At 49.9% G+C, this 23,736-nt stretch overlaps 1 protein-coding gene across 5 annotated transcripts in view; it reads left to right on the forward strand.

Moving 5' to 3' along the window:
* Positions 1–314: 314 nt before the first annotated feature.
* The window catches only part of LOC149341362 (aquaporin-7-like), a 68,485-nt gene continuing 45,063 nt past the window's right edge, over positions 315–23,736 (forward strand). For all 5 annotated transcript variants that reach the window (XM_089543441.1, XM_089543440.1, XM_089543438.1 and 2 more), the window contains exon 1: positions 315–707. In XM_089543441.1, coding sequence (XP_089399567.1) covers positions 630–707 — 78 coding nt within the window. In that variant the 5' untranslated portion in view covers positions 315–629. The remainder of the gene's footprint in view (positions 708–23,736) is intronic.

The following is a 23,736-nucleotide window of genomic DNA, read 5'->3' on the forward strand; positions in this document are numbered from 1 at the left end:
GCGAAAAACGCAAAGGCGTTAAAATGACGGTAATTAGATGCGCGAGCGCGACAGGACCTCAGTAATTAGCGGTTTCCTCGCCGCCGCCTCCTGCCAAGGTGGTTTCGCCGCAAAGCGTGTCTCCATTCGCGGGCGCTGCGCAGCTGCGACGGCAGCAAGAGCGCTCGGGAGCACGCAGACCCCCGCGCGCCGCGCCGTTACGTCGCCCAGTGACGTAACCTTCGCGGACCAATCACACGACTGCAATCCTCCTTTCCGCGCTCTCTTGACTTGCGGCGCTGCGATACAAAAACGAAACCAGTTGCAGACGACGCCGGCAAATCGAGATTACACCTCTCACGACGGGTTCGCGTCGCGAGTAGGCGACGTTGTTCGCCTTTATCTCAATCCTCTTTTATTTACTTATCGACAAGAATCTCTCATCATTGTCATTCGGACTAGAAGAGGGAGGTTGCTACTTCAGTCGCTTCGAGTCCGACTTTGGAGAGCGCTTTCGGGAAGCCAGACGAGCTCGCATCGACGCCTAGTCGAGCCTGCGTCGTTTTGTTGGTTTTCGCTGCCCTCTTGCCCTTTCATCGCGTCGTCTGCGTTGTGAAGTGCGCGCCACCGTCTGCTGAGTCGCATCCGCGATGTTGGAAAGCGTAAAGATCAAGAATGCCGTCGTCCGGGAAGTCCTCGCCGAACTCTTGGGGACTTTCGTCCTGGTGGTAAGTGGACAGCCTGTTCGTGCGTTCTTGTTGGCGTGATAATTCTTATCTCTTTCTTTGTCATCTTCGTTTTCACCCCACTCACATCCTGATGCGTGGTCTGCTGCATTCGCTAGTTTCGGGAGTGCACCCGTTGCTATACAAATTCTTGCATGACCCTGACCGCGGCTAGAAGCACTGTGTAACCTAAGCGATTGATGTGGACAGTACATGCTTATAATGATGTTAGCTAGCTGTGCCTGCTAGACAGATGTTTAGCTCATTTAACCTGACTGGAGCCACTCCACTAAAAAAAAAAACATTTGGTATTATACCGAAGGTGTTCGAAATGCTCATCTCTTATATAGGGTTGCACTAGACATTATGTTGGTAACGGTTTTTTGTCGAGGCTACAAGTCGTCTTCTTGAAAGGAACAGGGCAGAAGCACAGAAATATCCAGGTCTTCAAATATTGTGCATCAAATAGCATGAGCAAGATTAGCTGAGCTGTTTGGTCGTAAACTCGAGTTTCGATTGGCCAGCATCCTAGCGCTCGCCAATCACGATAGGCAAAGCCAGAGTAGATCATGTGGCGATCAGTCGCGAATAGGTCGTGCATACAAACATGCAATAAACCTGTGTGAATGTGAAGGCTATGCGAATACGCACGTTAAGCTATTCTAGCCGTGGCCTCTGCAGACTCTTTATTTGCCGTACTCGTATTCGCGCAACATATTCGACCGATCATGTGGACTCGCCTTGAAAGCAAGTTGGGGCTAGTACATGCTTAAATAGGATATGAAACTCTTCATTCAATCTGTTCAGTCTGTTTAGACTGTTTATACTATGAGACTTTTCTCAGCTAAGCGGTAAACGCGTTAGAATAAACTATTGGCGGAAAATAGGAGAAAATCTGAACGCAATTCATTCGAGAAAATTAGGTGCGTTCGCCTTGACTTTCTAAATTTAATTGTCACGATTTTTACGTTAACGCCAAAGAACTGGTCAAACGTTTAGGGGAATCCCCCAAGGTAGAGCAGATTTGTCGCTGTATGGCTGCGCTTGGGTAGATGTCGTCAATGAGCAATTGCTGCCTTATCACATCTCTAAAAATTTTGACCAACTCTGTTCCCACATCGAGTTACTGATCAATTCGTTCTCACCCTACCATAGGCTAGCCGTCCCGGTCAACTCAATTGGCAGGGCGACTGCTGCGGTGGTCCCGGGTTCGAATCCCGGACTAGGACGATTTTTTTCTTTAACTGCGAAGTTTCCGTGGAAACTGCATAGCTTTGCTTCGTAGCTGTATGGCAGCACTTGGGTGGATGTTCACAGAGTAATTACTTCCTCTTTACATCTGAGAACTGTAAAACAGAAAAAAGCGAAGGCTATAATGTACAATGACGGCACGAGCTCTGTACGTTTAATTTCAAGAGAACGAACACATCGGAACGCGATGCTCTAGAGGAAAAGCTCCTTCGTACGGACGCGGAAACATTTTCCGAAGTGACCGTCGGGGCGACACGCATCACGGCTTGGCCGGGAGACAGACCACGCTCCAGCGCGCTGTCCTCCCTCGCCATGGGAGTCTCCGAACGCACCCGTTTCCGTTTGACCAAAGGTCTGCTCCAAGAACTCCTCCCCTAACGAGCAATCAAGTCATCCCTGTTCTGCGGCCCCCGTTGACCTTGACGCATCCCGCCCTCCTTTCTCAAGGCAATAAAAAGCGAGGTAAAAGAAGTAATGGAGTAACAAAAGAGATATAGCACGCTGTATCCGTACGCAGAGGTTCAGGGCCGAGCCAACGCCATACAGAGCCCGCTGCTTTAAAAGAACTGCGTACTTCTTACTTCAATTGCCTGTTCATCCCCAAATAAATTGGCTGTGCAGGGTATACCTGGAGCAGAAATGCTTGTAGAAAGCACTCAATCGCTGAAAGAACACTCTGCTCTTGTTTGATTTGCTGACAAGTCTGAAAGGACGCCGGAACGTCTGTGGAAGAATGTCATGATCTAATTAAACCTGTACTCTCCTGTGTGCGTACATCGTCACCTGGTCGTTGTTTGAAAACAGCTGTACACTTTGAGCGCTCATAGATTGTGGACGCCACGCTGATTGTACTGTACTCGTATAAGCCAAAACTTGAGGCCTGGTCTGCAAGGGACGGCGTAAGAGGGACATCCGGAGTAGTTCGACCCCGGCAGTCACTTTTTATTAAAGTGAAATGGTAGTCCTCGGGCTTTCTTTATTTTTTTTTTTTTTGCATTTCGCCCATGACTATAGCCAGCTGCCGCGACTACTAAGGCACACAACCTGTGATCTGGCGCCATTGGAACGGCACGTTGTGAGAGTTACATGAGTTTGAACGGAATAAGCCCTATCACTGCGTTTAATTTCTCATTCACATAGATCTCACACAGAGTTCGTACTACTGCGCATGAACGTCTCTTGACTTCTTCAGTTAGTGTTGCTTTGAGAGCAGCCTTCGCCGTTTCTCTCCCTAAAACGAAAAAGTAAAATGAAAAGAAGTTTCTTAGACGCTCCGACGTAGTTTTGGAACAAACGGCAGTCCTTCTAAACGCCGTGTGCAAACACTGGCACCCGCTTCTACTGGAGGGGCGACAAAACAGAGCCCCACTTTCTGACCGAGCATTTTACCGCGCCGCAAGACCACCGCAATTGCGTTGTTCGACAAAACAGACGTAATACTGCGTCGCATTTCGCAGCGAATGAACAACGGTGGCGTGTTCGAGCTAATGGCACCGACCCGAATTCATCGTGCACCGTAGAGTTTTGAAAATGGTCCACTGCGTTCAAACGACGACGCCCAAACAGCGCCAGAACATTCGGCCGCCAGTAGCCCCTTAATCGGGTTCTATGTTCTATTGTTGTCTTTCTTTTAAAAATTCGCATTCGCTGGCGAAGTCACCGCAGTCGGTGCGGTGCATTTAAGAATATCGTCGAAAGTATTCCTTAATCTACGTCACGTTAGAATCGCCGTAAACAAATTAGATGGCTGCACAATTCAGAGGAAAGTGACTGGCTTTGTTTCTAATTTCTAAAAGGAGAGAGCTTCGCCGGTCCTTTTCGGCTGCAACAAACGGGCCCCGCGAGAGCGAAGGAGACGACAAGTTTTACGACCCTTAAACACGAACGACGCTCTTTACGATCTAGGACACGCGGTAAAAAAAAAAAAAAAAACCTGGCAAAGCGGTTGCTTTTCACTTCTCGCGCAGCGCGAGTCATGAGCTTGCACAACACGTCAATTACCGAAGAAAACAATAAAATAACGCAGCAAGGAAAGCCCGCGGATTGAGGCAAGTTCTGAGAGAGTTTTCTTCAAGCTAACTACGATAGGAAATGAAAAAGTACACGCACTGAAAGAAGAGAGAAAAGCTCCACATATGACGTCATTTCCTATTCTTGCTCCTTGATTCTTGGTTTGGTTTATTGGGGTTTAACGTCCCAAAGCGACTCAGGCTATGAGGGACACCGTAGTGAAGGGTTCCGAAAATTTCGACCACTTGGGGTTCTTTAACGGGCACTGATATCGCACAGTGTGTACATGGGCCTCTAGAATTTCGCCTTCATCGAAATTCAGCCGTCGCGGCCGGGATCGAACCCACGTCTTTTCGTGTCCGCAGCCGAGCGCTGTAACCACTGAGCCACCGCGGTGGGCGCTTCTTAATTCTTCATGTTTAGCAAAGGGTATCTGCTCCGTGCCAGAGTTAGGGAATGAGTCTATTACTTTCCGCTACTTCTATGTTCAAGTTTGCTCTGACGCAAATCTTTGGCTGGCAGCTCACGTGTGCTTATCGCTTGCCGAAAGTTAAAAAAAAAATAAAAGACTGACATTAGTAAACAATAGTGTGTTGATAGCCGAGGCCTTGTCAAACACTATCTCGCCTTGTGCCGTGGACCCTTCGCGTTCTAAGGAACGTGAAATGGAAAAAAAAAATGAGCATAAAAGAAAACGCGCATGGGAACTGGATTATTCCATCAGGTGCGCATTACGCCGCACTCTTCGCGGCTGCCCGCAGGCGCCGAGCGGCCACGCTCTTCGATAAATCAAAGTCGGGACAAGCGATCATAAATTAGCTGCAGCGCATACGGGCGATTGTGTTGAAGCGTGCAGTGCGAAACCCGTGGGGCTTATCTCTATAGGGGAAAAAGAGTCGCCATCTCCCTCACTCGACATTCTCGCGACTTTTTTCTTGTGCCGCGGGAGGGGCGCGGTCGTGGAGAAAGCGTTCCCGAGTCGAGGCGCACCTACCGAGCACACGCACACTATTAAGAAAAGAAACCAGCGGTCATTAGAGACACAAACAGCAACAAACCGAGACGAGCCCACGGCAGCGTCCCGCTTCTCAATTAAGGTCACTGACACCTCGAGGTTTAGATAAAGAAAGAAAGAAAGAAAGAAAGAAAGAAAGAAAGAAAGAAAGAAAGAAAGAAAGAAAGAAAGAAAGAAAGAAAGAAAGAAAGAAAGAAAGAAAGAAAGAAAGAAAGAAAGAAAGAAAGAAAGAAAGAAAGAAAGAAAGAAAGAAAGAAAGAAAGAAAGAAAGAAAGAAAGAAAGAAAGAAAGAAAGAAAGAAAGAAAGAAAGAATGGTCATTCCACGTGTATTGAACGAAGCAAAATCCAAGTCAAAATTTAGCTGCAAATTATACCGAGTTCGTAGCAAGCAGGATAAGTAAACGATTTCTCGCTGTTATTTTTTATGCGGAACTTGCATTTGTTTTATTCGACAAGGTAAGCATTTGGGCGAGTCAGTGACAGTATTCCAAAAATAACTACAGTGCGACGAACGGGACATAGAAGAAAGCAATACGCAGGAACACAACACTGTAATCTAAGCCAGGGGCGATGCCATCAAGGTTTGAGGTTATCTCAACGCTATTTCGAGGCGAATCGTCGCTGCAACCTGGCAGGTCGTGTGGAACGGAAGCCGTCCTTTTTTTGGGGCGGCGCGCCCACGCAACGTGAAGGATTAATGGAGCAGCGACTCCCGTCTGGCCCTGCGCATGCACATGCGCGTTCGTCTGACGACGTCCACGGTGTCCGTCCTCAATACGGTCGCGACTGAGAGATTGATGACATGTGCATCGCCCGAAGGTTTTTAAGATGAAGAAGCCGCACGATTATTCATTCATTCGCTTAGACGACGACATTCGTTGACTGAGCTTTGGCGTTTCGAACACGGTGCGGGCGTGAAATTCGCACGCTGAAGACCAACTCGCACGCCGCGTCGACCCCCCCCCCCCCCCCCTCCCCTGGCCGTCTGTGTATACATAAGCGCAGTACGGGCGCTTCGACGCACTCTTCACACGGTGATCGAAAAAACGCGGGGCCACCACCCAAGGTAAAGCAATGCGGGTCCTGAAGCCTCGCTCAGCGGGGTGCTTTGAGACTCATGCAGGTATGTTTCACAATGTGGAGAAAAATTCTAGAGCGACAGAGTTGTTTTTTCCCCTCGATCCTGTTAGACTGACGAGACCAGGAATTACACACGGCGTTTCACCGCCTGGGGGGCAAATGACTTCGCTCTTAGTTGACACTTTTTTTTTTTTTGGCGACGAAGTATTGCGCCTACATTTATAAGTGGAACGTTCAGGCTACACACGGGCAAACCGCGGGGAGAACCCGCAAAGCGTAGGCTGAATTGGCCTTTCGCGGCCAGAGCCATATATAAAACGGAAGCAACCAACAGCGCACGCCTACGTATTGCTAGTGCTTTCGTTCCAGCTGTGGACGTATCCTATAAACGAAACAACAGAGTCACAGCTCGGAAGGGTATCTCTTCAATCGTCTTTCTTTCTTTCTTTCTTTCTTTCTTTCTTTCTTTCTTTCTTTCTTTCTTTCTTTCTTTCTTTCTTTCTTTCTTTCTTTCTTTCTTTCTTTCTTTCTTTCTTTCTTTCTTTCTTTCTTTCTTTCTTTCTTTCTTTCTTTCTTTCTTTCTTTCTTTCTTTCTTTCTTTCTTTCCTTCCTTCCTTCTTTCTTTCTTTCTTTCTTTCTTTCTTTCTTTCTTTCTTTCTTTCTTTGCCTTTCTTTGTCTGCCTTCTTTCGTCTGCCTTCTTTCGTCTGCCTTCTTTCCACACCGTGTTCGTACAGATGGACAGTTTGTATCCGTCGACACTGCCCACGCGCCTGACCGTACGGGGCGTCTTGCGCGATCCCGATCCCTATCTGCTTCTCACGTCTTGCCCCACCCCTTACACAGCACGGTTATCCCGGAGTGAGACGCTACATTCAGCCCCGGTACGGCGTGTGAGAGCGGTGGAAAGCAGCGCGTCGCGTCTTCGCTGGCAGCGCGCCAGGCGGCGACTATGCGTGGCACGGAAAGGGGTTTGAGCGTGCGCAATATTTTGCAGCTGCTCCTTGTGTCACTGCTGCTGGCTCGGAGAAAGCTCCGAGGTCCGATCAAGGCTGTGCCCCGCATACGCACGCGAGTGCTCGCTCCTCGTCGGAAGGTGAACTCCGGTCCCGAAAAGAAAGCCCGATGAAAAACAAGGGCATTTGAAACAGCGTGTACACGTCGAGGCATTTTGAAAGGAAAAATTAACATATTCACGTATTCACTGCAAAATCGAAGGTTGAAATGGAACATCATTAGACGTCCTTAGACACGTATCGGAACCGCAACTACTCCTGTTAGCAAAGTTTTAAACATCACGAGGAGTTATTTCTTCGGACAAACTGCAGCAGAAGACATAGATGCTACATAACTTGGGGTCACATAACTACAAAACATATATCTACATAGATATTTGGCGATATGGAAACCTTCAGCACTTTATTGCTCTGAATGCAACTTGCCTAATATGCATGAAGTTCGCGAAAATGGCAAATTGAAATTAAAAATTGATAAAACTTGGAAACAAATTGCTAGCTGTCATAGCGCTGCAGGATTCGAGCTGACAAAGCTTTGAATTAGCAATCTTAGAGACGTAAAAATAAGAAAAAGAACTGCAGAACACAAGGCAAAAAGAAAGAAAGAAAATATTCGGCGCTAGTGATGTCCTCGGAATGCCACGGTTTGGAGCAAATAAGTAAAAACGAAAGGTCGCGCTGTCACAGCAGTCGCTTCTCAAATAAACGCAAAGATGTCACTGGCTATTATACGCGCCGCCGTCATAGAAAAACCGGTAAATACGACAACAACCCATCCAGACTCCAAGCAAGGTCCACTGACGTGGTTGCTTGTCTTAATTGAATGGATATTCAAGGACTACGTCATATACGTCGTCGAGTCCTTGTCACTCTGGGGTTGAGATCGATAGACGGTATAAGCACTGCTGCTTCGGCTCGGGTGAAGCCTTGAGAAAGAAGGACGCGGCCAGCTGCAGTGAGTTGAAATGAGTGAAATGCTAATAACAAGACGGAAGTATTGGACACCCTTGGCTGGTGTGGTGTCCACTCCTCTGCTGCCAGTCGCGTAACGCAGACAGCGGTACACGCGCTTCCAACAATTTTCTCTTGGTTCCTGCCCTATTTCGCTGAGGTCTGCGTCCCGCAGTGACAGGAACACGACGTCTGGGGAACGATGGCGTCTGTGATTTACTGCGAGGAACAGACAGTACAGCATTTTTTGTGCGTCTCGTTTCTTTTTTTTTTACTGGTATATTTATCAATTCGTCTCCTTATGTTCACCATCTGAGTGGCATAGAAAAAGAGTGTCCCCCGAAATCATGAAAGCGCTCCAAGGCGTTTCGATTAAACAGCAAATAGCTCTAATTGTCCAAATTTCGAAGTCACAATGTGCGTTGCATTGACTAGAAAGAAGAAGCGAGTGCAGATGGTGCAAGATGTTGAGGCGAAAGAAGAGAGCGTTCGCGAATTGTGCTGTGCATCTGAGGTAGCGGCGACTTGTTATATTTTTGTTTCGCTCTACGTACTGACAGAGCACGCGCCAAAAATATGAAGTCGAAACTGTACTTCAACAGACACTGTAGTCCCTAAGAAGCCCCTAACGCCTGCCCCGTATAAGTGTTCAATTCATTTCAAATTCAACACACAGCGTTTCAATACCCCGTCCTACAGCACGCATACACGTGTACAGTCGCTGAAACAGTTATAGCCCATAAAATTTTGTTGTCATATGGACACCATGACTTTCGCACGGCCCTTTGCGTAACCTGTACGACACCGCAAATTACTTGTCCTTGTAGTCGCTGTAATTATAAGCAATTATTCGAAGTACGCGGTCATTAATTACGCGATGCACGCCTACTTCGCTTTCCGGCAACAACACTAGCCCAGCAGTGCTCTATGCCTCGCAAGGCTACGCCTGTCCCAAACCTCATGCAACCCCGTTCTCCGCCTCCTGTCCGCAGCACTCCGCCTCTTGGTATCCATGTCACGTCGTTATGCATAGCACAGCTGCAGAACAGAGGAACAAGCAGGCGTAGTTGTCACTTCAGCTCACGCGTAAGAACGCGTGCTTTGCATCCGCGCTGGAGCCGTGCCTGATGGATCGCCATTAAATGAGCCGACTCGTTGAAGGCAGTTCGCTGCGATCGCTCAAGAACGTGCTACCGCGCTGTAGAGTGCAAGATGTCCCGCGATTACGGATGTACGAAACCGAAGGTGTTCGGGTGCGCGTCACGATTCGGAGCTGTACTAAATTCGCCAAGCGTCTTCTTATCGGCGATTGTACCTGATCACTCGGCTCCGCGAATTAAACGCCTGGGGCTATAAACGTGCGCTATCACTGCACGATTGCTGACCACGCCTTCGCAAGAATGAGGTTTGAAGATGGAGTAGCTGAACTCGTGATTCGCAAGAAAATAGAAACAGAAGCTGCGCCGTTTTCTCAAAGCAAAATAACAGTGATCATGCGAACGGCAGTCACATGAAGCGAAGCGCCTGCTGCACTCTGTCTCACCTTACTCTCTAAAACAGTGTGGTGGTGTCAAAGCTAGAGCTGTAATCCGCAGGTAATGAGCTGCAGCGCGCTAGAGAATGGTCAGATTGATTGATTTATTGAAACCACGTCCAATCCACAATAGAATGCGCCTAAGGCGCTAAGGTGGAAGGGAAGGGGTTATTGTAAAGGACAAGGGGCAAGGCTGCCTCCGTTTTATTAAAATTTCCTGGAGGCAGCTAAGTAGAGAATGGTCAGTGATTAGCGCGCGTCAAAGGCGTTGTACCTTTAGCTCCCATGACTGGCCAGCTCGTGAACGCCAATCACAAACCGCCCTTGAGCGGGCATATCCCTTTGAACCTGCATAATAAGCTGACTCTGTTTCCGGCTTTCTATACGCTACTCAAGCTGCCAGTTCGATGAAACGCTCACCTCGCCTTACGAGCGAAGACGGATGAGGAGCGAATTGAAGCAGCGGGTGAATCGGCTGGCCCGCGGCACTTTATTGCAAGCAGGCCTGCCAAAAATATTCCCATTCTCACACAGGATCCAGCAAGGCGAGCGCTTCGCGGAGGGGGCATGAGGGGGCATGTGGCTCGGCTTCCAGCCTCTTGCCTCCGGTGCGCAGGGGGGCCCGCGGGGACTCCGTGACCCCGCGTCTTTCGGGATTAAGATACCGCGGCGCGGTTATAGACCGCTCTTAACGGAGGGTCGTATAATTGCACGCAACCCTGCGGGCACATCACGCGCGCACGCACAATGGCAAGGACGAGGCGGTATAGGCACGGAGACCGTCCAATTAGCATCGGGTCCGCCACTATATACCGACCCTCTTTCCCCTTTCCTCTAACACCCTCTCATCTTTCGTCGAGCCGCACGGGATGCCCGTCAGGCGCGATTGTTCGAGCGACCAGCTCGATCTGTCCGCGCGCACGTCCCCGAAACAAGCTCGCGTACGCGGGCGAGTCTCCTTCCGAAGAGAGAGCGAGCCGGGAAAAGAAACGGAAGCGTATGCGGCAGGAAATGTCAAGTAGACTATAGGAAACCTTTATAGGAAGAACTATCAGGCGGGAAAGAGAAAAATAAAGCCAAAAGAGACAGACACGAAAAGGCAGATGCGCTGTGATATTTTTTATTTCTTTTTAGCTTTTGGAATGTGAACTCTGTTGACGGTTTCAAGCTTAAGCGACCAAAGCATGGCGTCAACCGTAAGCGGAGAGGAGCTGTAGGTGCCTATAAAAAAGTGCTGCCATGTTGCTTTCCTAATGCTTAATAATTTATTCAAGCAACTGCTCTTTTTGCAGTTTCAGCCAGTGCGTCGAAACTACGAATAAATTCAGGGAAGATGCTTCGATAATCCGTTGCGTCTCCTCGTTTTCCAATTCCATTTCTTCCTGGCACAGCGAATAACGCAAATATTTTTTGCATCACTGTTTCCGCTTGTCCAGGTCTCCTCCGCGGCCTTTTGTATCACAATAAGAACAACCAGCTGGACTTAGCGCTGAGTTGTCTTAAAGAAAGGGCTCCGTGGCTCGGAACTTAGCAGCTGTGAACGCGGCATCTAAGCCTCACGGGGAGGACTCATCGCTGCAACACAATACGCCGTTATATTAGATGCTTCTCAACCATACTTTATCACACCCGAGCTCAACACAAAGGGCACGCAGCGCCGAACAAGCGGCTCTCCGTCGTCGCGGAGCCTGTTCTCGCGTCAGCAGCGCGAGCAGCTGCTCGCTGGATGAAAGCTGCACGCGCAGAACCCTGCCGCTCATGGAGCAAGGAAAGAACTCCATGCTGCTGCTTAACCTCACCTAGCGACGGATAGTCTTCTGCCGAATAGGTCATTGACCGCTGCATTAATGCCGCTCAGGGGCTGTTAACTCTCGTCCTTGTATTTTTCCCATTCACCTCTTCGATTTCAACATGGTGTAAAGCACAATCTGTTCTAAATCTGCTGCACGGATCTTGGAGCATCTCATTTTGAGGCTTGTGAACTCTCCGATACTTTGTTGGTGTTCATAACAGAGTGCACATTTTTCGATGGTTCTCTAAGTATTTGTTTAAAAAGACGGAAATCGAAACTATGCAGAAAACAAGCTTCCGGGCCCAAGCTTGTCCTCTGTCGTTTCTATCCGCGAATTCTGCAGTTTCTTTCAAAAGTTCGCACGCCATTGCGGGTAACAATGCAAAGATGACCATCGCACTTCTCAGCGACTGAATCGCTCATCAGTGAAGTTGTTTAAGACGCTTTGAAAAAACAAAAGAAATTGGGGGCGTAACTATTTAGTAACGGTCCTTTCCGAAATGCATTTCATTATTTTGCCTTCTTGCTAGTAGTCAGTCCCAGTTTCCACACCGTAGCCAGCGGATGGCATTTCTTGTTTAGCTGTCAGTTACGACATCACAAGTCGCAACTGCCAATGGTTGAGGAACAGGAGGAGAACAGTTGCAGAATACGGCCCCTGCATAACGTCGCTTTCATGTTCTGCGTAGACGTCGTTACAATGCGGCCAACCGAGCACGAAGAGCGCTGTTTTCCAGTGTTCGACCGTGGAGGCAAGCTTGTTTTTCCGCGTTGGAGCAGCTCTGTCATTAGGATGACTTTTACGAGGTTGTCCCTGCCGTAGGAGGTCGTCCCTGCGCCCTTGTTCGCAAACGGACGTGGGCGGCATAGGGCAGTTTCGGGTGAGGGGGGCAGCAGCAAGAAAACGAGACCGCGATTAATAAAGGAGTGGCGGGCACCCGACACTATTGGTGTCGGCCTGGTCGTCATCCTAAAAAGGAACACCAAATGGAACATGAGGGTTAATGACTGTTCGGACACATTCGTTGCCGGCTCTTGCATTATTTGGAGGACAGGGCTGCTTGACGAAGGCGCGCCTGAGCCATAGGCTATTCTCGTCGTTGAAGGTTACTAGGCGAAAACAAAACAGTTGTACGAGCCTGTTAAGTAGAGGCAGGTTAAGAACAAACGGAGGAAACCACCCGTACTCGTTGCGTAGTGAAGCGCCGCTGACGCGTCTCTCACCTTTATTATTATTAAACCACTTTTGACAGCGACACAAAGGACCCTGTTACCCCAGGAACGCGGGAAGCTCCTATGGTGCGCAACAAAACGCGCCTTGTGCGCAGAGACGTCGTCGTGCAAGAAAGCATAGTCGCGAAATCGGGTCACTCGGCAAAGTCCCGCAGGAGCCGACGGCGCCGGCTAGTCGGGGGGGAATCCCCGACAACGGCGCAGATTATTTGCCTCCAAACGCGCACGGCGGACAATAAGAGACAGACAATATGGGCCTTCGGCTATCTCGACGACACAATGTGAGCCTCGGTGATGCTGGGCTGCTTCGGCCGCGCTGCTCGTGCTCGAGGAAGAAGAGTATACGCAACGATAAAGGAGCAGTAAGAAGAAGGAGTGAGCCAGTTTCCCCACGTGTGTCACTCTCACTCACACGGGAGGCAAGGCTTCCCAACAATCGTCCTCCGTGTCTTCGCGTGTGTACAAATCTATCTGCGAGCCCGGGAACCGGCCACAGTAAACGAGCGTTCCTGTTATGCCCCCGGCAGCGCGTAGGGTGCGCTCCGCTGCCCTGTCTGGGGGCCTTGGCCCCGTATCGACGCCCGCCGGACAGAGTCTATAGCCGGGCGCACACGCAGTACATGCGAGGAGAGGGACAGACATACGAGCCGAGGCGAAAAGATAATAACGATAATGGGCAGCTCGCGGGCAAGTTAGGGCCGCCCGATTACCGCCTAAACGGCATCGTAGACGGTAGTCCTCCTCCGGTATGAGCAGGGAACCGAGTGGCGGCGCGGAGCCGTTCCTCGGTGCACTGCCGGGGATTTATAAAGCCCGCCCACCAGACTGCAGTGACGACGACGATGGTGCGCTGCTGTTTAACCCGGGGCAACCAGCCGCGCGAGCGCTCTCTCGATCGTCCGGTGCAAGGGCCCCACGGAAGGGGCAGCAACGGCGGCATCCCCTGAGGCGCTGAAGCCTTCCGCGAACGCGGTGCGCTGTTTGCGTGGCGGTTGTTGCCTGTGTACCGTATCGATACCCATTTAGGCACCCCCAGATCTTAGGCGCCACCGCCTTCCACGTCTATCGACGACGGTATAGAGAACAACCTGAGCCAAAGCACTACCTTGAAGTCTAGCGTTTAAATATTTGAAGCACGATGGGAAACATTGAAAGTGTAAAAACAAAAAGTAAACAAAACAAGAACGACGCATTAAAGAGAGCGTTGGCGATACTCTCATAGAACAAATTCTGTAACGAGGGCGAAAGGGTGGCATCAGTCAACAGTTTGTGTGGTGAGCTAGACAACACGAATTTGTTTCTGACACAATCAGCCTCATACGCGGTTCGCATTTATGAAAACGGAATCAACGGTCCGTAAGACTGTACGCGGGCACACACATCCGTGTATATCAAAGTAGCATGCCGAGTTCGAGGACGACCCCCTCCGCTTCAAGATAACAGAATTTTTGTATTGAAGATTACTTTATGGCATAAGAGAAGATAAAAGAGGAAATGGGTTCAAATGGGTTTAAAGCACACTGTTATCTTTAAAAGCCAAGGTAAGACCCCTTCGATTTTGAACAATTCTCTCGTCTTTCCCCGTTCGTACAAAAGTCTACACGATTAAACAAAAGAGGGGGGGGGGGGGGGGGGGGGGAGCCCAAATTCGTATTCACGCGGTATGCCCTACGACACGGTGTTGACTGGCGACCGCATGTGGACGACGCAAGCACGGCGGCCATTCAAGAAGACGGGCAGAGTGTGCGAGTGAGTGCGCGCCCTTCGATTTCTACGGCTGCTCGATCGTTCACGATGCGCGCCTCCGATAAGAGAAGGGCCCTTTTTTCTTCGCCCTTTCTTTTTACCACCCAATTTCGCGTCGCGGACCTTCTTTCTTCGCTCCCGGCCACCTCTCGTGCATATGGGCTGGCCTGCGCGCGCTAATTGCCAGCGGATGAAACGCGCGTTCTTGAGGAAGCTGGTGTTGACGATTGCTCTTGCGGCTAGACGGACGGCGGGCGGGCCGAATGCCAAGACGCCGTGATTGTGTATCGAATGCTTCGATTCACAACCACGGCACCTCTCTTGCTGCGTATCGGCCTGCCTGTACCTTGTGTACGGGTACATCTTTTCGCGCATCTTCCTTGTTAGATTGTGCCTTCCTGCGACGCCATCGGTGTAATCGCTGCCCGATTTCCAAACACAAAACATAAGTCGCTCATTTCGCCACCTATTAACTTGAGCCGGCACAAATTCTTGGTTCCCGATCTCTTCTGCGTCGTTCTCTGACCGATGCGTATTATTCAGTCCGAGAACGATACCACACGTCACCCCGGTTATTGGCCGTGACCATCTTCGAGTAAAACACGCATTCCAAGAAGCCGAGCATAACGAGAGAAGTTGGGATATCCTGCTGGCGACAATGCTTCCGACTGCCGCATTTAGCAGTGGATTAAGTTGAAGTTTCGTTGTGAAATTTGGAGAGGCTATAGTGACCGAGTAACTGCTGCCACTGTTGCTTTCGCCCGGCCTGCGCGAGCCCTTAGAGATGTCGGAGACACGATATCAAACAAGTTAGACGCTATCTGGCTACAGCCGGATACTACTCACGTCTGCAGTCGAGCTCTGCCCACTTGAATGACCGGCGCACACTATTCCTTCGAGACAAGAAAATAGGGCGTTGTTAAAGTTTTTTCTTGTTACCAAAGCGAAGAGCTGATCACAAGATGAAATTATAAAACAAAGAATGTTGACGCCCCTGACTAGTCTAACAGTATGAAACATTAAAATGGTGATTTCGTTTATTGGTGTGACTGTTTAGCGGAGCAAGACAGCACCGTGCAAGCAATGACCTCCTGTCGCCAAACTGCATTTTAGTGCGCTAGCACATACAGTGTCCATTCCCTGCGGACAATTAGCCGCATTCAGCCGTTGTGTGTTTGCTTGTCTGAAGCCTGGCACCTAGCTCACGTGACCTTGTGACAGAATCACAATATGCCCATCGGGTTGTGAGCAGTCTGCCCATCGTGTCAAGTGGCAGTTCAATTAATAACTGTACGCTAGAGGTTGCTGCGGCAGAGCAACCTGGATCTTACAAGCCCCACCGGTGTCACAACTTGCCATCAAGGGTGCACCGCTTAACCGAAGTCAAAGTGCTAGTATATCTAATTCGCATTTGGCCTAAGCACGGTAAATCGTCCTTCATTTTTTTTTTTATGTCGTGTCCTAATATAAGAACAAGTGTCAATGGGCAGAGCTGTTTAGAATACGCAAGATGGAATGTCAGGGCACTGAAAGGGTCATCATGGTCATTGCACAGCCCAACATTCGATTTCTATTATTATCGTAAACCGTGTTCATCCAACTATACACGGATACCCTGAAGCAGCGAAAAGAAAATAAAAAACGGCACGCAGTACGAAAAACAACTCCGAGCTTAAGCACAAAGCATAGATTACGTCAATAGCTGGAACAGGGTCAAAAGCTTCCGCCATTCCGCACACCGTCGGTCTTTGTGCACAGCCTCTTTTGACATATCTTCTCCCACTGCAATGAAACCGAGAAACATGAGGAGGCGGGGAAGTGCTAACAAACATACTGGCCTGCTTGTTTCGATGGCACCACAGCTCTTCTCTCTATTGTTCGCCTTCTGCAAACTGCTGCGATAAGGGTTTCCTCGAATGCGGAGATCTAAGCACACGCGATTCTTACAGTGGAGAACAAAGCTACGGAAAGCCCAGTGGCGCCGACTCGCAATCGTAATCTGCCCCGCAAGAGCAGTTCTCAGGGCTCCTGTTGTTTACACATCGTCCCGAACATCCCACAAAGGCGCATTTACATGATAACGCTGCTTGTTCATTTCTCCATTCGACGGTATCTGAAGAATGCCCTAGTCTTGCTCTGTTCGATTCGTTTCTTTATTCCCCTGTCAGAGTCAGAGAGTCGTAGCAGGAACGAGACGATTTCCTGGTGACTCGATTGATACAAAGAGAGTTTTCTTTTACTTTCTTGTCTCCCCGATGAAAGATTTGTTCGTTACGTCATCATCTGGCCTGTGGCACGAGGTTGTGAGCATATGTTCACATGGCGCGTGTACGTGCCCAACTTCAAGACGAGTAGTATACCTTCAGGTTACTCAGTGCTATAAAGAGAAATCCACGACCAGTCGACTCTCCAATCGAAAAACTTTTTTAAGAAGTAAGAAAAGAAAGAATTTGTAGTTCCTCTTTACACGCTCACAGCGCCAAACAACATTTTACGTTATCGTTCTATCGTAGTCTAAAGCACGGTGTCTTTTAATGTGAAAAACAAACAAGCAAACAAACAAAGAAGGTGCTGCTGAGCCGGCATCTTTTGATACGAGGGGAGCTTTGCTTTCACTAAGGACCCTTCCATCTGCAGGAGCACGCTGCTGTTATTGCTCTTCATTTTAGGCAATTTTGGACAGTTGCTTCGGTGGTCTCGATGCTCAGCCCTAACACGTGTTTCTTCGTTGGAAGGAGATGAGTGACTGCATATTTTTGGCGAATAACCGTTAACTAGTGTTTTGATGTTTCCAACAGAGTAAACGACGCATGTTTTTACTTGGCTTCTTAGCGCACGAAAATTATCAGTCTGCGTGTACGCACACATTTTTGTGTGCTGAGTTTGCTGATTGCCGACTTTCTCTTTCTCCTCTCAAGTATTTTTTTTTTGTCTGTGCACTTCCCGCTTCTTTTTATGTAGAATAGCAAACCGGACCCGAGTCCGTTTACCCGCTGACCAGTAAAAATCGCATTGGTGGCTTTTTAGCATCGTCTCCATCGATGAGACACAACCAATTGTCGCAACTTCAAGATGCAGAGCCAACGTATAGAATATAGTACCACACTCACAGTTTGGAAAGACGTCTCATATAATAATACAGTTCGAACATCACTTCTCTCGTTCGACGAACCCAGCGCGCGTCTTTCCACAGGCGCCGCTCGGCGACCTAAAGTATACACCCGTTGCCAAGAGGACGTAACAATCATGAGTCGTGTGCCCCCTCAGCCCGTGTCAGGATGCGCGTCAAGCCACCGCCGTGGAAGAATGGGCCGACGGGCACGGGAAACGATCGACAAGGAGAACCTGGCAACCCGATCTTCTGGCCGGAAGAATCGTCGAGCGAGGCACGCCGATCATTGTTGCACCGAACGGGAAGCCAACTGGATCCGAGGAGACACTCCACGCACAGCCGGCGGAGAAGGGGGGATGAAGGAAGGAAGAAAGGTATCGTGTTCAGGCACGCGTGTATACGAGTGCATCGCTCAGCAGCAGCAGCAGGAAAGGAGAGGAGGTGAGAAGGAGCAGCGCAATGCCGGACAATTCCCTCGTTACAGGCCCGTACACAAGCCCGAAAATAGCCAGAAGCCGAAGTGGGCCAGCCGTGGACGGAGCCCACGGGGTAAGGAGGTACAAAAGAACGGACGCCACCCGGAAACAAAGGCATCTGGCGGAAGGCGCAGCGACCGTCGCAAAGAGAGCGGGAAGGCGGCACGAATGCGCCCGGCCAGAGCGAAAGGAAGGCAAGAAACAACAATGACAAAAAAAAAAAAAAGCCGTGCGTAAGAGATGCGCTAAGCACCGCGCGATGACGTCCACCATCGTCTCGGTACTTCCAGAGACTCGTCTAAACGCGCCAGCGCCAGTGGCGAGCGCTGTCGGCGAATATACTCGCGGTATCTTCTCCTCTCGGAAGACTTGAGGGAAGCAAATTTAAAGAAAATTTTGTGGGAAAATACATGGTGGAGAAAAAGTTGAGCAGCGTCACACATCACGGTGCCCCGTCAGCCACGTGACCCTCCTTAGTAGAGCCGGACGAAGAAGATGCCGGCGACGGCCTGATTTAAACGAGCGTGACACGCCCACACAAAAGAGTGCGTGAGCTCCGCGCTGGACCACTTAGACACCGTTCCCCTGCCCAACCGAGGGAACAAAAAGGATAAGAGAAGAGTGCTTCTATAAAGCTCAGTAAGTGCTCTTTGCCAGGCGTTGCGAATCATGCATGTGTCGTGTATTATTCGCTTGATACAAAAATGCACGCTACTCAGGAGCGCTTGTAATTTTTCTTCCGTCTTGCTTCTAGACCGGAGACAGGGCGATTATGGATGATTGGGTAGCCCGGAAGCAGAAATAACGAAGAATCACCTTTCAACGTGACCTCAAACTTCGCGGACTCATCGTTTCACCACGAATAAGCTATCATGCGTGTCGTTGTGAAATATAAATCGTTAATTCACCTCTATTTTCCCTCATTGTTACAGCTAAGGCTGGGAATTAGTGCATGGATATTAGAATCTAAACCAGACTGTGCACCATGCATTTTATTCATGACTGATTATACCAAGGCGCAATGAGTGCATATGCAGTTGAATATCGTTATAACGATGTTAAAGGAGCCGGCGATTACATCGTTATAGACGTAATTTTGTTATATCCATTATTTCATTATAGACCATTTCGTTATAATAAGGTTAGACTGTATTTACTCAGCTTTTAGCAAACGACTCCGCTTCACACAACCGCAACAACATTTCAGAAAAGAAGAGCGGCCGTTTCACTGATCCACGTTCTCGTCTTTGCTTATTCTGATGGACCTCTAACGCAACGGGACCCAACTACAAGGCGCTTTCTTCTCGGCTCTCGAGAACAATACATTCCACACGCACATTCCCGCTTTAGTGCGCAGAAAACCGAGCGTTTTACAGCAGCGCGCCTTCGCACCCTGGACTAACTGCAGTCATCAACAAGGCATGAACTACCCTGACCCGGAAACAATAGCCGCAGAGTGCTAGCTTCGCGTTCTGGTTATTGGGGCCGCCGAGGGAGACCATTTTGTTTTTTGTACGGCGGTGCGCACACGGCACCACATTGACGAGACAAAGAAGGCGCAAGGAAAACGAAAAAAAAAAAACAGTACGATGACCCCCCCATGTTTTCTCTCTGGCAATCGGCGGCAACGCCTCCGCGTTTTGTTGTCCCTCTGTCAGCCTCCCAGCCAGCCAGTCAGACAGTCCGCTAGTAAAAAAGTCGAAGCAAAACGGAGCCGCCTGGTTCAGAGGAAGCGAGGAATTAAGGGAAGACAAACAGAGGCAGACAAATAGAGGAAACAGGGGCGTTGCGCGCGGCTCGTTCAGCAGTCGTGCGCGTGTGGTCTCGGTCCGGGCTACGGCTGCGCTGGACAAATCGTTCTCGTTTGCGCGCCTTTGCTAAGCGAGCACTTAGCCGGCCTCTTCGCCGCTTTCCTCGGACGGCCTTTCACTCCCGAGCAAAGCGCCTTGGCTTCGAGAGTGTATGCACAAGCGAAATGGTATTACGCAATAGAGCCGACGCCTGTTAAGACCTGCTCTTCTGTGAGCTGACCTTCCCGAACTCGCCAGACACTCGTTCCTGTGAACTTTGACCTGCGAGGAGAGTGCAAACAAAAAGGTGCGTTGAAGAGGGCGGCAAGGGTAAACATTACAGGAAACTTGGTTTTCCATTTTTCAGGAGAAGGAAGGCAAGTGGATGTCACTGCCTTTTATCGTTGCATATAACATAGCACACAGGCAGAGATACGCCATACACAGAGTCCCGCCCAAATAAGCGGAATAACTCCTTTTCGGTTGCGCGCGATTGTAGCCGCCGATTTGCCACTTGTTTCGTCGATTTCGTGCTAATTCTCCACCACAGAGTTGCTTGTTCCGAAAGAGGCATCACTGCAATCAGTGCTCAGGTATAGCTCCCCCCCCCCCCTTAATTAACACTGACAAAGCCGAAAGAACAAGAAAAAGAAGGCAATCTCGCGTACAAGCAAGCCCAAGCCTCCTCACGAGAGAGCATGCGAGTAAGAGAAGGACAAGCGTAGGCAAGCATCATACAAGCCAAAAACGAACGTGAAAGGGAGCAGATCGAGGAGAGAGGCTTACGGACGAGCAGATGGAAAGAAGGGCAATAAACAAGCGAGGGGAAGCCGGCCCGCGCAGCTCCGAAAAGAAAGTGAAAGCCGCTCGAAGGACACATTAGACACAGGCGCGCAACTCGTTCTCCCGTTCCTCAGCGCGGCGTTTACGTTACACAGCCTGCGGCTTCGGGCCGCGCCGTATGCGCGCAGGTTATACACCCGCTGCGCCTTTGTGTCCCGCGAAGGCTGACGTGTCCGCTGCCGCTCGGAAGCTCATTACTAATGCGCTGCGCTCCCGCCGCGCAAGGGACGACGCCTGTTTCCACGATATACCTACTCCAGTGGGAAACTCCTCCGCCAAGAACTGCAGCGTGACTCGCACGTGAGGCTCTCGCGTCTTGGCCGTACTCGCGCACGAACATGTATAAAGAAGAGAGAAATAAATAAAGTCGGTCACATGTATGCATGAATGAGGCAACGGCTGCAAACGCGGAGACGAAGGCGGCCACGTGCGTTGCGCCCTCACAGACATGGTATGGACGCAGGAGTAAAACCTCAAGGCCAGCTATAGGAAAGTTCGTAAACTGCAGGCGATCCCTGCTTCGCGTATAACCCGGCCCGCTTCCCGGCGTGACGGGTGGTGTGCGAGACAGAGGGGGGAGCGATTCGCTTCGTGCGTCGTCGTTAAACTGGACGCTGCGAGCCAGAAAGGAGATCGCCACCAAAAGCCGAGATGCACGAGCTCTCTTTGCTCCGCGCGCTTCAGCTCTGCTCCCTTTCGTGCGGGCGCTCCTCGGTATTGTCCAGCATCCTTCCGTTTCACTGGCCTCGAAGCTTTGGTCCACGCTCCAGACGGCCGCGCAGCTGATACGTGCGCCGCCTCAGGGTGCATGCGAATGATTCACCCCTTTCCGTTCCCATTGTTCAGAGCGTGAGGAGACTGTTATGGTATGGTATTAAGGTATGGTGAAGGAGGTATCACGAGCGGCTTAGAAACGTACAAAGAGGACTGCTGTTGATGAATGTGCTGCTACTTATCAAGCATTCGTCACACCGGAGTTAGGATCTGCCACTTGGGACCCCTGCTGCAACGTAACTGAACTAGTTAGAGAACGCGCTCATGTATAGTCAGATTGCTCGTACTCTATATCTACCAGTGAACCTGTCCTGAAGCAGGCTTGCCTGCCATTTAAAAGCTCCGCAAATTCACCAGACTATGCCCGTTTTATGAACACATAACGTGCTTCTTCTTATAGCTCTCCTATACATCCTTCTCAACGTTTCGTGCAATACAACAGTGCAGTCGCAACATGCATGTTGCGACTTGCACGAAATGACCATGGCACGAAGACGGCCATAGCCGTCTATCCACATCGGGCATACATCCAGACCCACCTTTGCTCCTTTTTTCTTTGGGGTTAACGGGCAGACTTGACGTGCAGGTTACATCTGCTGTCCCTAAAATGGATGCATTAAGTCATTCTTAAATGATTCATTGCACTGAAGTACGTTTTTGCAGCGTAGCAGAAAGACTTGTAGTGCTAGCCCACGGTATGTTTGTCTGACTTCCCTAATTCTTGAAGCTGATGTCTTTATTAGTGTGGAGGTGGAACTTGCTTGTGCCCAGCAGGTGAAAGCTCATGTCGAGCGACCAAGATGGCGGCCGTTCTAGCCAGAAGACAAGCATATTTCGCTCGCACTTTTTCGTCGCCCTCCCCTCTGTGTGCATCCCATATTTTGTATAAATTAGATGTCTTTAGCATAGCAAGATCTTGATCCACTTCCACGAGGAGCTTTCTGCGCATGCGCAAGAAGCCCCGAGGGGGCGCACAACTGACACTGCACAGGCGCATGCTGGCTGTCCGTGTAAGTGAGTCACGTTAGCGGAAACCTACTGAGATTCTTTGCAATGGTTCAAACATCCGTACGCTACCGTCCTTGTCTCTCCACACCCTTCGACGTGAGCCGTGCACAAAGCCGGGAGCCTGCTCAGACCGCGTCGGCGCCTTGGGGATTAACAGAGCGTCTTTGTCGTTGCTTCTGCAGGAACGAACAGCCCCACCTTCGTGAGCAATCTTCTGTCACTTGCATACTTGACTGAAAAGGCGTCCGGCGCACGGGTAGTTTTCCACGCGTTTTTTTCCAGTGACGTTTTCGGGTGGTTTTGTTTTCCACCAAGCGTCCTTTGGTAAACGCAGGGGATCTCCCGTTCGCTGTCAACCGCATTCTATTCCTCTCAACGCATGAGCCCAAACCGGACGAGACACCGGTGGATATAATGAGATGCCAAGCGTTCCTAACCGCAAAGCGGCATTAAAAACAGACAAGGTCGACGGGCAAAATTAAATGGCAAAGATAGAAAGAAAAAGCGAAACAGAGAACACCGATGCGAGCGGAGCGTGTCATCTGCCGGTTGAACTGCCGGCGGCCTCGTTGTCCACAGTCACCCTCGGCCACACCTGTCGGTCGAAGGACGGGCCCTGACCCGGAAATCTTCGGATCTCCCATGTACAGCGGGCAAATGCGGACGCGAGCTGCTCGCTGACCGGCAGCAATGACGATCCGAGAATGCCTTTACCGTTGCCGTTGTTCTTCCCTCTGTTTTGGGAGCGCAGAAATAAGAGAGCAGGCAGAAGAAGCTATTATCATACAAGCTGTTGTTAGAATTGCATTCCGGGATTCCTTTCCTTACCAGCGCAAGCCCGAAGGCTGAGTCACTACAGACTCCGAACTCACTCACGACTCAGATCATGATCCGAATCTGAGTCCGAACTCACAAATCAGATCATGATTTGAACATGAGTTCAGACACACTCATGACTCAGATAATGATCTGAGATTAACCTTAGTGGGTCCGAGTAAGTCCGCCGACCTATGCTACAGACCTATACTCGTGCCCGGGTTTTGATTTCTAGAATTAACCTGTAGTGTTATTTTTCCTCTGAACTGGAAAGAGAGAGAAATAAATCGTCATTCTTCAGCACACTGACGCAGCGGTGAAAGCCAAAAAGGTTTGGAGAAAATTTAGAAGTGCCTCAGCAAAGAAACGGCTTCTCTTACAGCGTAGTCGTGAACATTTAAGGTGTGTTTGGCGGCTAACAGTGCTCCGTGCAAAGTCCGTCGCACTGTTTGACGAACGGGCCAAACACCTTGCCCGGCAGTATTAATACGAATTAACTTGCTGCTAAGAGAAATCAAGCTTTTTCTACAGTCATCACTTCCGTCATACTTCGTCATCGGAGCCAGATTGACTGACTTCACGTACT

Source organism: Amblyomma mixtum, chromosome 5, assembly GCF_055824585.1.
Source record: "Amblyomma mixtum isolate Tamu chromosome 5, ASM5582458v1, whole genome shotgun sequence".
NCBI classification, from domain to species: Eukaryota; Metazoa; Arthropoda; class Arachnida; order Ixodida; family Ixodidae; genus Amblyomma; species Amblyomma mixtum.